Consider the following 16,286-nt stretch of genomic DNA (forward strand, 5'->3'; position numbering starts at 1 on the left):
ATTTAGGGCTACAAAAATTGATCCAGAAGAGTTTCACGTGCCTAGCACAGACCATTTGCACCCCTTAAATTTAAATTTAAATTTAGGGCTGCAGAGATTGATCCAGAAGAGCTTCAGATGCCCAACACAGATCATCTGCACCCCTTAAATTTAAATTTAAATTTTGGGCTGACTGCATGGGTAGGTGTTTCCCTGATGGAACATCCCCACAGGTGTGTGCCAGGTCTCTCCCCTTCCCTCAGCCTGGACCTCTCACCTCTGCCTGGAATCCTTCCACCAGGATGGCCACCAGGAGGTTGAAGAGGACGTAGTTGCCAAAGGTCATCAGGGCCACGAAGTAGAGGGCGGCCCAGGAGGAGGTGGAGGCCATCCCGTTGTAGAGCACCACATTCCAGTCCTCCTGCGTCAGGATCTGCAGGGAATGGGCAGGGGTGTGGGAACCCAGGGCTTCCCTCTGGCTGCCCTGGCAGGGGTCAGGAACCCCCCTGGACAGAGCCCCCAGAGACACTGGCTGTGATCTCTGCCCATGGAAAAGAGTTTTCAATCTTACAGGATGAATTACCAGCTCTGAGTGTTTGATATGAGTAATAATTAAGTGTGGCACAGGTGCAAAAGTAAAATTTTAGGTTTCTAGATGAGGGGTCCAAAGGGGACAAGATGGAGGAAATTGGGTGTGCCTTGTCCTTTTTCTCCTTCTTCATGCCCTCCATGTTTCACTGTGGTGTTGGCATTTTTCTGTTGGTTCAGGCTGGGGACACACTGTCCAACGTAGGTGACAGATATTGGCACGTTATTGTAAATCCAGCACAGGTAGTTTGTGGTATTTAATGTTTGTACCATCCCACTGAGGGCAGAGCCCCACACGCTGCCCTGCAGGACAGAGCTGCGGCAGGGCAGCAGAACATGTTAGAGATAAACAGAATAAACAACCTTGAAACAGCACAGACGAATTATGGCTTCTGCTTTGGCAGTGGGGCAGAAAGACAGAGACTTTCTACAATCTGGGAATCACCAATACCCACAGATTCTGACACAGGGGCAGAGCCTCAGCTCCTCCTCTCCTCTGAGCACTGAAACCCTGCCAAGTTCCCTCTCCTCCTGACCTTTCCACTGGCAGGTCTCACGAGATGAGGCAGCAGGAATTGCCTTTCTCAGTTCTTTGGGTGTGATTTCTGATCACCTTGTTGCAGAAATTTGCCTTTATTTAGATCTTTGCACCTCTGCTGGCCACACCTCCCCTCCCTGCAGGAAGGTCTGGCACTCCCTGCCCACAGAGGACAGGTTAGATCCAAGATATCCCAAGGTGAAGGAAGCACTGTCCTAATCCCGTTATTCCCTGGAGGTGTTGCCTCCTTTGATAACCATCAGAAGATAACAGACCTGAGGCCACAGATCTTGTCTCCTTTCAGGCTGCTCTTCAGAAGGCAGCTGGAGCTGAAGGAAAGGGCAAGGGACAGGATAATTAATGAGAAAAATGACATTGGGTGGCTCCAGAACCTCAGGGAATTTGTTTCCTTTCGGTAAAAACACTGGGCAAAAAAAAAAAAACAACATCCCCATCTCTGCAAAGCTTTGCTCTGAGGGATCTTCCTCAGGGATTTTCACTCTGCAGCTTCAAAAATCCTGGAGCCTGAGAAAAATGGATGACAGGCTGGTGTTCCGTGTTAATTCTTGCAATGAAAATGGCCTCAAAGCCCCTGGACCAAGGTGGCTTTGGGGACAGGAGTGCTGCACTGAGTCATGCTGCTCAATAACCTTCCTGGGACACAGCACTGAGCCTTTGTGCTCCTGCCAGCTGCACCTCCCAAGGGATTGGGAGGAGGAATGCAGCAGTCTGTGTGTTGGGAAGGGAAAAACGGGAAGCTCTGAGGCTGGGGCTGAATTGTCCTTGTTCCTTTGTGAGAATTTATATCTACAGGGAAGGCTCTGGCCTGGTTTCCACCTTGAGTGATGCTACTCTGCCTTCAGAAACTTTATTAACACTTGTTGCACTCCAATTCTAAAGCCTGAGCTTTGAAACACAGAAGTCTAATCTTTATATTTAAAATATCCTTGAAATAACAGATGATTCCTCTCTTGTGGGACCTGCCAGGAATTTCAGGCACAAACCTGGCTACAGAAGAAACACAACTTTTTATATCAAGGCTTCCCCAGCACCTCCAGCTCTGATTTGGGAGGGGATTTGTCACCCCCAGTTACACAGAATTGTTTGGAAAAGGCAGGGAAGGAGACAGAGATCTGCAGAGTAGGAGCAGGATGAACAGCAAAAAGGAAAATTAGAGTGGATGATCCTTTTACTGATAAGAGATACGGACAGTGCTGATTTTGAGTAGATTTCTTCTCCATCAAGGCTTTTAAACCCAGAAACACCATCTCTGCCCTAATAACTCTTCACTCCAATTTCACATCTCCTGGAAGAGGTTTGTGGAATGAAAACTCCTCATGTTCCCTCTTAAAACACCCCTGAGGACTCAGAGCTTACCTGGAACACGGTCACAATGGCCCAAAGTAAGGAATCAAAATTCTTCCTGTCTGGAACGGTGTCTCCGGTGTCGGTTTTCAGGCTGAACTTGCACCCAAAAAGATGCATGCCAAGGATGCTGGAGTGGGGAAAGAGGAAGATGGAAGAAACACCTGGGTGAAATGTGGTTGCAGGGAGGATTGCAGGGGTTTTATGGATTCTTTTCCACTCCCAGTGGTTTTTTGGTCTTTTTTTTTTGGCCCCGCACTTCTCCTGCTTCACATTTCATTCCAGTTGTCTGCACCGAAGGAAAATCCAGGATCTCCTTTGTCTGGAAAAATTACAAACCACGTTGCCAGCTCTCTGGTTTCCAGGCAAAGGATTCTGAGGAGCATTAGAGGGTCACACAGAGAGAAATCTTGGAATCTGCACAACTTCCACCCCAAATCTAATACTGTATGGTCCAGTCAGTGACAGGCACAGCTCAGGAGCCTCTGAGGGGCAATTATTGGCTGTTTGCATCCTTCATTCACCTCTGGAATGATGGCATTCCATGAAAAACAGTCTGGAAAGGGGTGAATATCCCACTGTGAGCACTCCCCCTGATGCCTCAGGTTTTGGCTTTTATATTTTTCACATTCTGAGCTGCTTTAGTGTGTGGGTCTGGGCTTCACATTAGGGATGCTGAGCTCTCTGCACAGAGCAGGAGACAAAACAATTCCTGCTCCAGCTGGGCACCAAGGACAAATGATCCAAATCTCAGCCCAGGAGCACAAACACCGTGGGCTGGAGAGAGAAAAACAAGGAGGATGGGAATTCATAACCTAAAGTTATAATTGGGCAATTAACTCCAAGGTGCCAATGGAGTAGAACTGATCAAAGTGAGAGACCTTGAGTCCATTTTGGGACCATTTTGGTTCATCTTGGGTGCAGCCCTGGCTGGGCTCTTGTGTTGCCCAAGGTGGATCCACTGAGGAGATCCTTTTAATAAATCCCTGTTTATTTTTTAGCTCTGCCCAGCCTCTGCTCCGGCTCAGCCTTCCCAAGGCATCACCCCCACCCCACACGGGCGGCGCGTCCCCATCCCGAAGCGGAACAACGCCTGGAGGAAGAGCTGAAAGACCTGAAATCCCGAGAAATACCTGAAGATGAAGATGAAGAGCATGAGCAGCATGCAGAAGGTGGCCACGTTGTCCATGGTCTTCATGAGCACCACGAGCTGGCGGCGCAGGGCGGGCATGAAGCGCACGAGCTTCAGCACGCGGAGCAGCCGGAAGGTCCTGAGCACGGACAGGCCCCCGTCCGACTGCCCGATGATCTCCCAGACACTGTGGGGACACGGGGACACTGCTAGCACCAGTGGTTCTGTCCCTGGCTCCTGATCCCCCCAGGAATCTCCCCTTTCCCTGCTCCTTTCCTGCTCCTGGGGAAGCAGCTTCGCTCCCCAGTGGTCGCCGTGCCTCTGGTGTCATGGTTCATCTGCTTTACAGTTGGTTTTGGGGTCAATTCCCTGAAATTTCTCCTTAATTCTCCTTTTTTTCCTGAGGTTCTGCATGTCTGCAGCACTACAATAATGTGGATCACAACTTTGTCATATCCATTCCTATGATATAGGAATTTCAGCACAGTTCTATTCATTAGAACCAAGTTTTTCTTCCAGCATCTCTTAAGGGAATTAGGGAAACAAAAAAAACCACTTCAAGTCAGTAGGACCAATAGTTTTTATGTCTCTTGAGGTATTTATCTTCCTTTAGAACATCCAGAAGGAGTTTTGGGGGGGTTGGTTTGATCAGACCACGGCATGACCTTTGTTCAGAACCTTGACTTGTCCAAACCTTGAACCTTGTCAGGATCAAAGGGTTGTGCCAAGGGCACTCTCCTGGTTTACATCCCTATGTCCCTGGAATTCTTTGCCCCAAATTACTGATTGAGGGGTGACCAGAAAGGATCCCAGTACTGGGGTGTGGCTGGGACAGTGTCTCCTGGGGAGCACAGCGGAGCAGGGGCCGCCCTTCCCCTCCTGCTTGCCCAATTCCAGCCCAGCTGGGGTCATTTGGGAGAGGGAGGGCACTGCTGGGCTATGGACACTCCCAGTACCCCTTTCCCAGGGCCAGCCACGCTGCACTTGAGTGGAAAATCCACCCCAGTGCCAGATGTGTGGCATAAATAGATTTTCCTCTCCATCTGCCAGGTTGATTTACTTTGGACAGCCTTCCTAAGGACAGGAATCCAAAAGTCCAGCACAATTACAGCACATCCCAACCCTGGATTGACACGTGGCATCACAGAACCACCAGGTTTGGAAGAGACTTTGAAGATAATTGAGTCCAACCCATGCCCTAACACCTCCTCACCAACTAAACCATGGCACCAAGTGCCACATCCAATCCTTTTTTAAAACACATCCTGGGAAAGACAGTTCCAGTACCCAACCACTCTCTCAGTAAAACACCTTTTCCTAACATCCAGCCTGAATTTCCCTTGCCATCTCTGTGGCATTCACATTCTCTGGACAGAGGGACAGAATTCTGTCTCTCAGGAGAAGCATAGGGAGAAGAAGAGAAAACAATCTTTATCTCTGCTCCTTTGTTTTGCTCATGTGGAATTTGGTGTGGAGATTGTTCACCTGCAGTGATGGCTGGGTTGGATTCTGGTGAAGGTTTTTTGGGGTCAGTGACCAACGGGATCTGGCTGTGTTGGACTCCCAGCAGAGAGTCACGAGTTTGAGTTGGTCAGATAAGTAAAAAGCATGCAGAATAGGATAGCATCTCTTTAAATAGTATAATTAATGTAATATAGTATAGTTTTAATAAAGCTATCCTTCAGCTTTCTGATCTGGAGCCAGATATCATAATTTCTTCCCACATCCGGGGATTGCTGCATTTTTACACATTTTTACGCATTTTTACGCATTATTCCAGATCCCCACCCCACTCCCCAGCCCGTCTGAACCCGTGGCAGAAAAGCCACGGCAGGGGAAGGACCTGATCACCACGATGATCCCGTCAAAGATGTTGTAGGGGTTCTTGATGTAGCCAAAGATGCCAAAGGCCAGGAGTTTCAGGAGCATCTCCAGGGCAAACATGCTGGTGAAGACGATGTTGCTGATCTCCAAGGCGTTGGTCAGCTCGTCTGGCTGCGGGCAGAAAAGCAACGCGGTCAGAGAAAACGGGAAAGGCTGGGATGTTCCTCCCACTGGGATTTGTGCTCCTTCTGGAAAGCCGTGGAGGAAAAAAGAAGTGTCTGAGGGAACAGCAGATAAACCTTCTGGAGTTCCCCGTGAGTTTTACTGGAATCACGGGATCCCAGTTCTGGAGCAGCTGGAGAACAACTGTGCCCAACCCAAAATAATTCAAGCTAAGCAAAGGAGAGGGTTTGTTCACTGTTCCGAGATAGAATGATCCAGGCTGGAATCTGCCTGGATTCACATGGATCACTCTGCTTTTACTGCACTGACTGCAGCAGAACTTCATGGATGCTGCTGTATAGGAATACAGGATATTCCTATATGTGATACAGGAATATCACAGCTCTATTCATTAAAACAAAGCATTTTTTCTTCCAGACATCTCCTAAGAGCACTAGGAAAAAAAAATACACCTAAAGTCAATGGGATCAATAGTTTTATGTCTCTTGAGGTACTTATCTTTCTTTGGAAATTGCCCCCCAAAACCCCAAAATGGTGTTTCCTAAAGCCAGCAGATTTGAAGTGCCAGCAGCGCGGCCTTGAGTGCCAGGACTGCATGCAGGACCTCTGAGTTTTTCTCTGGGTGCACAAGATTTTAATGGAGCTGAAACTCAAGATTTTTCCATGCCCCTCTTCTATCCCAGCACCAATTTCCCTTGGGCTCCAGCCTTGCTTCCAGACATTCCATTCTTTTCCTGGGAAATGCGGCAGAGCCTGCCCAGCACCCAGGCTCCCAAATGTGGCAGGAAAAATGGGAAAAGGTGGGATTGATCTGCTCCCTCACTGGAGCTGCTCCCTTCCAACAGTACCCGGCTCTGCAATGAGCATTTCTGTTCCAGGCCTGCTCTTTTGTGAGACAAAATGAGTATTTTTCATTTCCTTTTCCTCAGTGTAATAACATTGTCTAGGAAAAAGTGTGATTTTCATATCTGACTCATCTCCTGGACTGATAATAATTTCCATTATTCCCCATCCCTTGTTAGGGGGGTAAAATTGGCTGGTTTGGGGGGATGATGTTGCACTCCTTGAGGCTCTGTAACACATTGAGCTCCACACTCAGCAAATCCAAGCCTTGGCAGTGGGAGGAGAGGGTGAAAGAGTTAACTGGGATTTGGGAAGAGCCCACACATCCCCTCCAGCCAGTGGGCTGCTAATGAGCCATCATTCACTGCTAAATTACTCCCTGCAATCGTCTGTCTGCTGCTCAACCATTTATCCGTGGGGAGAGCACTCAGAGCTCCAGGTTCTAATCCATAAACTCGGATTGCCATGGGATACCGGGCAAGGATGGGAAATTTGCGCTTCTTTCCCTCACTTCAGGCAGAGCTCACCCATCCTATTCCTTCCCCTCACAGTGCCAAACCAACATGAGGAGAGGCAAAAAACCCCAAAAAACAAAACCAAAAAAAACCTCATCAGAGGCTCAGGGCTGCTCTGGGATGGAATTTGACCAGCTCTCCACAGAGACTGATCCTAAAATAGCCCTGCAGGCTCCCAGGCTGTCCTGCTCCAAGCACAGCGGGGACGGGACGCGGCGCTGGCACCGTCCCCGAGCACTCTGTCAGGACCTGGCACGTCCAGGGTCCCCCCTGGCAGGGTTGGATGAGGGAATTCTTGACAAGGAGCAAAATAATTCATTAAAGTCTCGTGTCCCTGCAGGCACAGCTCCTGGAACAGGGTGTGGGTGGCAGGCTGAGGCTGGGAAATGAATCCCACAGAATCCCAGGATCACTGAGGTGGCAAAAGACCTCCAGGACCATTGAGTCCAGGCTGGGCCTGATCCCCTCCTTGTGCCCAGCCCAGAGCTCTGAGTGCCACACCCAGAAATTCCTTGGACACCTCCAGGGATGGGAGCTCCAAACTTCCCTGGGCACTTCCAGTGGCTGACCAGCCTTTCCATGGAGAAATTCCTCCTGATGTCCAGCCTGAGCCTCCCTGGCACAGCTTGAGGCCATTTCCTCTCCTCCTTTTGCTGAAGCCACCACCATTCTTGACAGAAATCTGCAGCTTGCTGGGGTGGTTCTGTTTTCCCTGCTGTTCCCCAGCACTTTTTTTCCTGGGAAACATGGAAAACCTGCCCACTGTTGTTCCCAGAACCTCGTTCTCTCCCACGGAGCAGCAGCCTCATGCACTGAAGGCAAATGTGGTGTGGGGTGCTCCAAATTCCCCTTGCTTCTGCCAAGAGTTACAAATTTATAATGAAAATTTGGCTTCCTGGTGGTCACTTCAAAATCCCCAATCCTGGAATGACGTGGATGTAGCAGCACAGAATCGCTAAGGTTGGAAAATACCTCGAAGGTCAGCGAGTGCATCGTGATAAAACAATCTCAGAGTCCTCCCCAAAAAAGCCAGTGTAGAGTCTGAAAAGCGGAACAACCCCAAAAACACCCTAAGGCAAATAAAAGGAATTTGTACATTGTTATTCCCTAAAATCCCAAGTTTTCTTAGGCAAACCCAAGATTCTCCTGTGGAGCACTGAGCCAATCCTGAAATTGATTTCCCAATTTCCTTGGACAATTTGTGCCCTTTTTGCTTTGTCTCCAGCGCCGTGACTTTTGCTTCCTGCTGAAGTCCGGCAGAAAATCCGCAGTGATCTGTCAGGGAGGGGAGAGAGGCCACGAGGCCCAGGGACAGGAGAGGACAAGGAGGTGGCCTGGAACGTCAGCAGCTGCGCCCAGGAGCTGATCCAGCAGCTTGGAGCACGGCAGGACGCCTGGGAAAGGTTGACAGGCGGCTGACACTGCAAAATCTCACCTCAGGGATCTTCATTATCCTTTTGGGATGGTGTTCGGAGGCAGGCAGCGCTAATGTGATGACAGGGCCAGCTGTGAGCGGGGATGTTGGAGCAGATCCTGCCGGGACACCAGGCAGGACCCGCCGGGCACGGACAAGGACGGATGGCCCTGAACGGCGGCCAAGCTCTGCTGGGAGCTTGGGGATTGCTGGAGTGGATGCTGAGGAGCAGATGAGGCAAACATCCAATGCTCCAGCCTTCCAGCGTGATTATCTTCTCCTGACACCAACGGGAGCCCGGGAACCGGGGATATTTTTATGCCTTCTGGAATGGTTTATTGCTCGCAGCGCGAATTTCCCGCTCCTCCCGCTCGCTGACGAGCAAAGATCCACGAGGAGGGTCAAGGAAGGGACACTCAAGATGGATTTGGCCATTCCCCTGCAGTCAGCCACTAGGAGCCACTGTTGGTTTTGCCCGAATTAAAGCCAATCCCAGAGCAGGAATTTTTCCAGGAGTCTTTTTCTCCGGGTGAAAACAAATCGTTGATTTGCTGAAACCAAAGCTTTTCGTGGCGAGGATTATTTTCGTCCAACTTTCTGGCCGGGAGAAAATGAAATTGCAACAAGACTTTCAAATTGCTGCAGTGTCTCGTTTTGACCTGCTCAGAGCTGGAAACTTCAGGCTTTTGGCTCAAGCAGAGGTTCTGTCACGAAATGCAGCTCGGATTGGGATGTGTAACAAAGCTTGGCAGCAAAATGAGGCGCTTCCAGGAGAGTTGGTCTAAAGTGGAGGTTTTTGCTTTTTGCCAATTATTTTTTTGAAGCCTCGACAACTCTGGCAGGGAAAATACCTGCCCCTCCATTGGGCTCCAAGCTGCACAAGGAAAAAAATTATTTTTCCAAACACAAAGAGGTTGAGCAGGACTCCCCAGCAGCTTTGGGATCTCCACGTCTGCTGCTGCTGCTGCTGCAATTATTGACCTTTACATCAGTTCAAGATTCCAGGGCCAAAAGGTGACCACGGGGAATTGCTGGAGGATCCACAATGGTCAGGAACCCCCAGAATATGGGAGAAGATTGGCAATGCTGGCATGAGGATCCCCCAGTGTGGATGTGGAGCCTGGAATGGGAATGGCCAAGCTGGAAACTGTCACCAAAAACCAGCACAGAATGGTTTAACCCCAACTCCCAGTGGCACATCCCAGGGAATGCTCAAAAAAGTTCAGATATGAGTCTAAACTTTAGAATTTCAGATTTTGGGGCTGCAGGATTAAATTTCCCACTATTCAATGGAAAGGCAGGAGCTGTGTGGGATCAGTTTGGAAGATTTCAGCATCCTTGAGTTTAAAGGAGAGCAAGCCCTGACTGCAGGCAAAACACATCCCCTCTCTGCCCATTCTCAAGGCCATATTTATGCTGCAGAATATTCCAGCGATTCCAAACTATGCTTTTATTAGGGACAAACCTCAAACAGTTCATTCCAAGTTCAGATAAACAGACCAAAAAAAAAAAAAGAGAAAAAATCCTTTCTTAAATAGTTTAGGTCTGAAAACCTCGGAAGCTGAGAATCTGCCACTTGTGGTTTTAGCAAGGACCCCAGAGCCTTCCTGGAACCACGGAATCCAATAAAAGAGAAACCCATCATGGTCCAATTATCCATGGCTCCTCCAAGCAGACAATGAAGGGTGGAATTTGCAGCCTTAGATTCTCTTTTTGTGCACCTGAATTCCTGCAGTTCTCCAAGGACTGGGATCTCTTTGTGCCTCTTTTTTTCCTCTGCCCACCTTCTCCCTCATCTCCTTTGATTGCTGCATCCACCAGCTGCTGTTTTACATAATTTAGGCTCAGTCCCAGCAGGACAACTGGACACCTTTCTGCTCTGAAACTCTAAAATAATCACACCTGCATCCCTCACAGTGGAGAAAAGGGCTCTGCCACACCACCTCCTTCCTGCTGAAAGACCAGGGAAGTTTCCAGAGTTAAAAATGTTGTTTTCCTTCAGAAATCCCCCTCTGAAGCAGCTCAACTTTTCCTGAGCCGGGAGATCTGAGAGTGGCAGAGCCCCGAGGAGCAGTAAACAAACCCAGAACATCGAGTCTCATAAACATCCTTTGCACTTGGGTTGTTTTTTTCTCTTAGTCCCGAGCCTAAAGCTGTCAGTGGGACTTGCAGCACTTGTTTATGTTGGCTTTTCTGCTTTAGATGTTCATTCAGCCCACAGAGGCTCTGAGCAGGCACAATAATGATCTGTCAATCCCTGCCTGGCTCCCGGGCACTCCGTGTTTCCTCCCCTCCCCTCATTTTTTGGGCAATTATAATTCTCCAATTACCAGGTTTTCCACTGCCTCGGAGTTCACCTGTCTGCAGCCCCGAATTAAAACCCACAGAGAATGCAGAGAGAGGAGAAGGAACCCAAGGACTTTATGGACCATCCATCCCACCCAGGGGCACCTTCCACTGTCCCAAGGTGCTCCGAGCCCTGTCCAGCCTGGCCTGGGACACTTCCAGGGATCCACAGCTTCTCTGGGAATCTGTGTCCCACCCTGACAGGAGAAATGCCAGGAGAATTCCCAGGAGAAGGAAGAGGGAAGGAGGGAAGCTGTGACATCTCCCAGCAGGGACAGGCTGCCCTGCGCTCTGCAATCTGCTGGGGTTTGTTTCCAGCTGTGCCATTCCCTGCCTCTGGAGCAGGCTGGGAAAAGCTTCCTTTTCCAGGGAATTTCAGGAGGCAGAGCAAGCAGAGCTGTCAGGGGATGTAAGTGACACCCCAGCGAAGTGAAAGCTCCATTTTGACCTTTATTTTTCTCTCCTTCTTTGCTTGTCAAAGATCAAACTGAGCAATTCTGATATTTTTGAGGTAAGTAAACAACCCAGCACAGCAAACAAGCAGAGCCCCCCGAGCAATTGCAGACCTGGCTGCTCCCTCCTCTGCATTCCCTGCCTTTAAAAAAATCAAACCCAGAAAACCACAGGAACAACACAAGTCAGCTTTTCAACTCCTGCATCTGAAAATATCTCCTGTGTAAACCATTGTGATGAAGTTTATTTACTACAAGATTGGACACTTCATGTCTGAAAATCAACTTCAAACTGGTTTAGTCCATCTAGACCATAGAATTGCCTTCCTTTATGAGATAAAACTTCCTAAAAAAATGGGGTTGGGTGGTGTTTTCCCAGGCTCATGAGCACAGTTCAAAGTTATTTCTGCTCTCTGGCCTTGGAAAGGGATCAGGGACTTGAACCAGGATATCCCAGCCCTGGAAACTGAGATATTTTGCTATTTTGGGGTGCCACTGCCCCAAATTTAACAGCCAGCCACAACCACAACCTCTCAGAAGCACAAGTCCTACTCAAGGAGGGGTTCTCTGTTTTTAAAGCCTCTCCTAAAAGTTGTGGCTTTAAGGAGTTTGTGCTTTCCACTGAAAAAAAAAAAAAAAGTGTCACTGAGAGGTTTCCAAATGGGCTCTGCTTCAAAGTAGGCTGGAAACAGAAGGAAAAAGAGATCTCCTCCTTGTACCTGCTGATGGATGCTCCCTCTCCGGGTTTGGAATGAAAAATGGGGAATTTATTCCCTCGGTCACCTCCGCTCTCAGGTTTTATGCCTCCCTCTAAATGGGATCCTTCATGTGGAGCGATAACAATTTAATTGAAGATAACTGATGGTAATTTTTCCTCCTTTCAATTGACCTGTTTGATCTCCTAATGCTCTGCAGAGTTCCTTTTAACTCTCTGCTCCATGGTTAATGATTCCATACCCAGATGCAAAAATCTGCTCCTTCCTCGAGCTGCCAACGGGACACTGAGGGGTGGAGGAGGCACTAAAACCCCAAACCAGCAGAGTTCAGCTTCTCCTGCAGTGACCAGATTCCACATTCAGGATTTTCAAGGATTTCCAAGATTTTTGTGCCAGTCCCTGAAGTTCAGGTTTGGATGTTGGGAAGGATTTGTTCCCTCTGAGGCCCTGGCACAAATTCCAGAGAAGCTGGAAGTGCCCAAGGCCAGGCTGGACAGGGCTTGGAGCCACCGGGGGTGGTGGAAGGTGACCCTGGGGGTGGCACTGGATGAGCTTTAAGGTCCCTTCCAACCCAACCCATCCCAGTCTCCAGGCTGGGAGTGTTTTCTGTCCAGAAGAATCCCTGGATGCCACATTTCCCTGTCCTGCAAGAAGAGCCACGGAGCAGAGTTTGTTCTCTGGGATAATCAGCTTCCCTCAGAAGCTTCCCAGGCAGGAGGTCCCACGTGGCAGAACATATTTGCAGTATTACTTTCCCATTTCTCAGTTTCATTCAGCAAAATGCAATTTCATTTCCAGTGACATAAATGCCAAGCAGGATTAGATCAAGTGCTGCCTCCTCCAGCCTCTGGAGGACGGGGCCTGGGCGATCTGCAATGATATCAGCAGAACTCTTTGGGAAAGCAGGGCAATCAGCTGGCTTACATCCGGATGGAGGATCACTTGGAGCGACAGATGGCTCAAAAATAAGCCTTAAAATGAGAAAAAACCCACCCAAACCCTCTAGAACAATGCCCCAAAGCAGGCCAGCAGCGCTCAGGTTCAGTTATGAAATGAGAAGTCACAGCAGGAAGGAGCCAGCTCTCCAAATAAGCAGGGAAAGGCTCCAGCAAAGCCCCAGGAGCAGCTGGGAGAACTGGACTCTGCACACTGGTCCCACTGGCAGGAAAAAGAGGGAAAATGGGAATGTGGAATGTCTCCTGTGCTGGGTGCAGGGATCCCCCTCAGGAGCATCCACCAGGAGATGCTCTGGCCCCTTCCCAACACCCCAGAACCTGTTGCTGGAGCCTTTTCCCTGGAAATAGGAGCAGGTTTCTCTCTGCTGCCATCCCACCCCGCATGGCCTTGGCTCCTTTAAAAGCCTCTGGCCAAAATCCAGGGAATTCATCCAGCCTGAATCATTCCCATCCATATGCTGAGCAGCAGCAGTGGATCTCTGGCTGGACAGCTCGGAGCAGGGCCTGGGCTGACTCTCATCCAAGAAATTTGGCTTCTCCCTCACCATAAAAAAATTACATTCACACAAGAAATTCTATCCACAGGGTTCCTTGCCCACTGCAAGGCTGTTCTTGACCATGCTCTGAGCTGAAGTTAATAATTAATGGCCCCAAAATCATCAGCACAATGCCTGAAATCAGCTTTGTTTGGCTGGTTAACCACAAAGAATTAATTTTTAAAATATAATGCAGCATTCCTACTGATTTATGGTCCTTTAAAATATATATATTAATAAATATAGCTTTACATTTTGGCTGAAGATATCTCAAATCTCATTAATTTGAAAGAAGAACCAGACTCTACCTTTTCCTTTTAAGTGTGAACTGAGTCCTGGGCTATAAAGAGCTGGAATATTTAAGGCTGGGATACACAGAAAACCCATGGAACATGCTACAGCCCCTTGCAGGGCAGAAAGGAGCAACAGAGACCCGGCCTGAAGGAATCTGCACAAGAAATGAAGGTCGATTATGGATTTTTCTTGGGAAAATCCTCCAGCCACACCCCACAGCTGCCCAGGAGGTTCCAGATGCCCATCACAGGCGGCACCACGTGCACTGAAGGTGGCAGGACACGCACACAGAGAGAGTAAAGAACCATTTCCCAGCTCTTTAGCAACCATTCCATGATCTTTATCCAGCTCCTGGCTCTCTGAAACCCCGGGATCAAAGACCTTTGGGTTGTCATTAGCAGGCAAAACCCAATAGAAGTTGTTTACTTCGGCCGAGTTAATGGCACTGGAAATATTTAATCAAAAAATGGACACACTCCCCCTATTACTGCCAAGATGATTCAGAAGGGGCCACTTAAATCTGGTTTGTCAAGCCATTACTCATCCCCTGCTAATAGAGCTTTGTGGAGAGTCCCTTTGAAAAATGCACTTTGGTGATCCGCGGGCACCGGGAGATGAAACGCAGCAGGGGAGCGCAGCAGGGGCTGCTGCTGGGGAGGAAAGGAAGGTGGGGATGTGTTCAGTCTGTGTTTCAAAAAAAAAAAAACCCCTTGGCTTAGTCATCTGTGCAGCCCAGGATAGGAGCTGGAGAGGCTGGAGGGAGAAATGAGTTCAAGGAGAGGGTAATTCTTGAAAAAAATAAAAATGGGAGCCGGCGGCTGGACCCGACCTCTGAGTGCCCAAGTGAAGAGATGGGAGAAGATTGGGAGAGGTTTTAAAATGTTCAAGGGTCTTGGAATTGAAGGAGGGAATGAAAATGTTGGAGGGCAGCAGGAGAAAAGCTGGGGGTGTGCCTCCTTTGGGCACAGGGAGTTCTTTAGGGGTCTCCCTTTGGGAAACTGAATCCCAGAATGGTTTGGGTTGAAGGGACCTCAAAGCCCATCCAGTGCCACCCCTGGCATGGGCAGGGACACCTTCCACTGTCCCAGGGTGCTCCAAGTCCTGTTCAACCTGGGGGACACTTCCAGGGATCCACAGTTTCTCTGGGAACCTGTGCCAGGGCCTCACCACCCTCCCAGGGAGGAATTCCTTCCCAATATTCCATCTGTCCCTGCCCTCTTGTCAGTTTGAAGCCATTCCCCCTGTCCTGGCACTCCTTGTAAAAGTTCTCTCTCCATCTGTCCTGCAGATTTCCTTCAGGCACTGAAAGGCCACAATTCACTGACCTCAAATCCTCTTCTCCAGGTTGAACAATCCCAATTCCAGCTAATCTAAATTAACCAGGGCTGTTCACCTTCTCAGTGCCAGGAACCCTCTGAGCACCCTGGCATGGGAACACTTGATCCTGCCTTAGAGCTGGGGATGGACCAGCTGAGTTGAGCTCTATTTACTGTGATTTTTGTGACACCGGATCAAAGAGATCCCTTGGGATCCTTGGATCCATTCCTAGGGTGGGTAACTCACGTTTTCCACAGGCTGGTGGAGTCCAGGGACATCCAGTGGGGACAGCACAGCTGGAGGAACCTCCAGCCCTTTTATCCCCCAAGACTGGGCTGCACTTGGTCCAGCCTGAAGTTTGGCACAACTTCCCAAAGAGAGAAATGCTCCCAAAGTACTGAAGATTCCAAAAATGCACAGAAATTATCATCTGTAAACCCACATCTGGAACCCAGGCAGCAGCTCCTCCCTGCTCAGATCCAACACAGAGCCAGGAGAATAAATCCAGGGGAAATCCACCTTTCCTACCATCCAGCAAACCCAAAGCAACCCCAGCAACCATCCTGAGCTCCTTTTTGTCTGGGAAAACACAAAGCTGTGAGAGCCCAGGGTGCTGCAGCCCTCAGCCAAGGCAGGCAGATGGGAACCTTGGAGCTCCACGCTGCTCTTCCCAATGAATTATTGCTCCCTCCTTTCAGCCACCAGCACCAGACTAAAGCAGCAATTAAAGAATTAAAGCCCATCCACCAGGATCAGAAAGGGAAAGCAAAAAAGACAAAAAGGTACAAAAGCAGAGGGTGTTTCTGCCAGCAGCCTCCAGCACGTGCAGCTGGCGCCGGGAACCAGCGGCTCCCCAGAAGCTCCTGCCCCGTTTGAGCTCGGAAATTCCGGAATCATGGAATGCCCTGAGCTGGGAGGGACACACGGAGCAGAATCCAGCTCCTGCCCTGCTCAGGCACTGCAAAAACCCCACCTGTGCATCCCTGGTGTGGGATCCCAGCACATCCCTCTGGCTGCCCTGGCTGCTCCAGACCCTGGCAGGGGCTCAGAGACCCTGGCACCAAGTCACAAACACCCGTGGCTTTGATTTTAACCCATGGAAAAAGCTGCCAAATCTGTGTGAGGAATTACAGCCACAAGGGTTTGAGTAGTGTGGTAGTTGAGTTAACACCGGGTGGAAAAGTAGAATTTTGGGGTTTTTAGAGTGGGATTCAAGGGGACAAGAGGAGGGATTTGGGCATGTCCTGACCTTCTTCTCCTTCTCCTTGCCCTCCATGCCTTGCTGTGC

At 49.4% G+C, this 16,286-nt stretch overlaps 1 protein-coding gene across 2 annotated transcripts in view; it reads right to left on the reverse strand.

The window, feature by feature from the left end:
• The window catches only part of CACNA1H (calcium voltage-gated channel subunit alpha1 H), a 159,352-nt gene that overhangs the window by 44,143 nt on the left and 98,923 nt on the right, over positions 1–16,286 (reverse strand). For both annotated transcript variants that reach the window (XR_012058231.1, XM_030284645.4), the window contains exons 11-14: positions 5,446–5,597; positions 3,604–3,789; positions 2,483–2,600; positions 257–412 (exon numbers count right to left, since the gene is read on the reverse strand). Coding sequence is in view for 1 of the 2 variants with exons in the window: in XM_030284645.4 (XP_030140505.4) it covers positions 257–412; positions 2,483–2,600; positions 3,604–3,789; positions 5,446–5,597 (612 nt within the window). In the remaining variant the exon portion in view is untranslated. The remainder of the gene's footprint in view (positions 1–256; positions 413–2,482; positions 2,601–3,603; positions 3,790–5,445; positions 5,598–16,286) is intronic.

Source organism: Taeniopygia guttata, chromosome 14, assembly GCF_048771995.1.
Source record: "Taeniopygia guttata chromosome 14, bTaeGut7.mat, whole genome shotgun sequence".
Taxonomy (NCBI): domain Eukaryota; kingdom Metazoa; phylum Chordata; class Aves; order Passeriformes; family Estrildidae; genus Taeniopygia; species Taeniopygia guttata.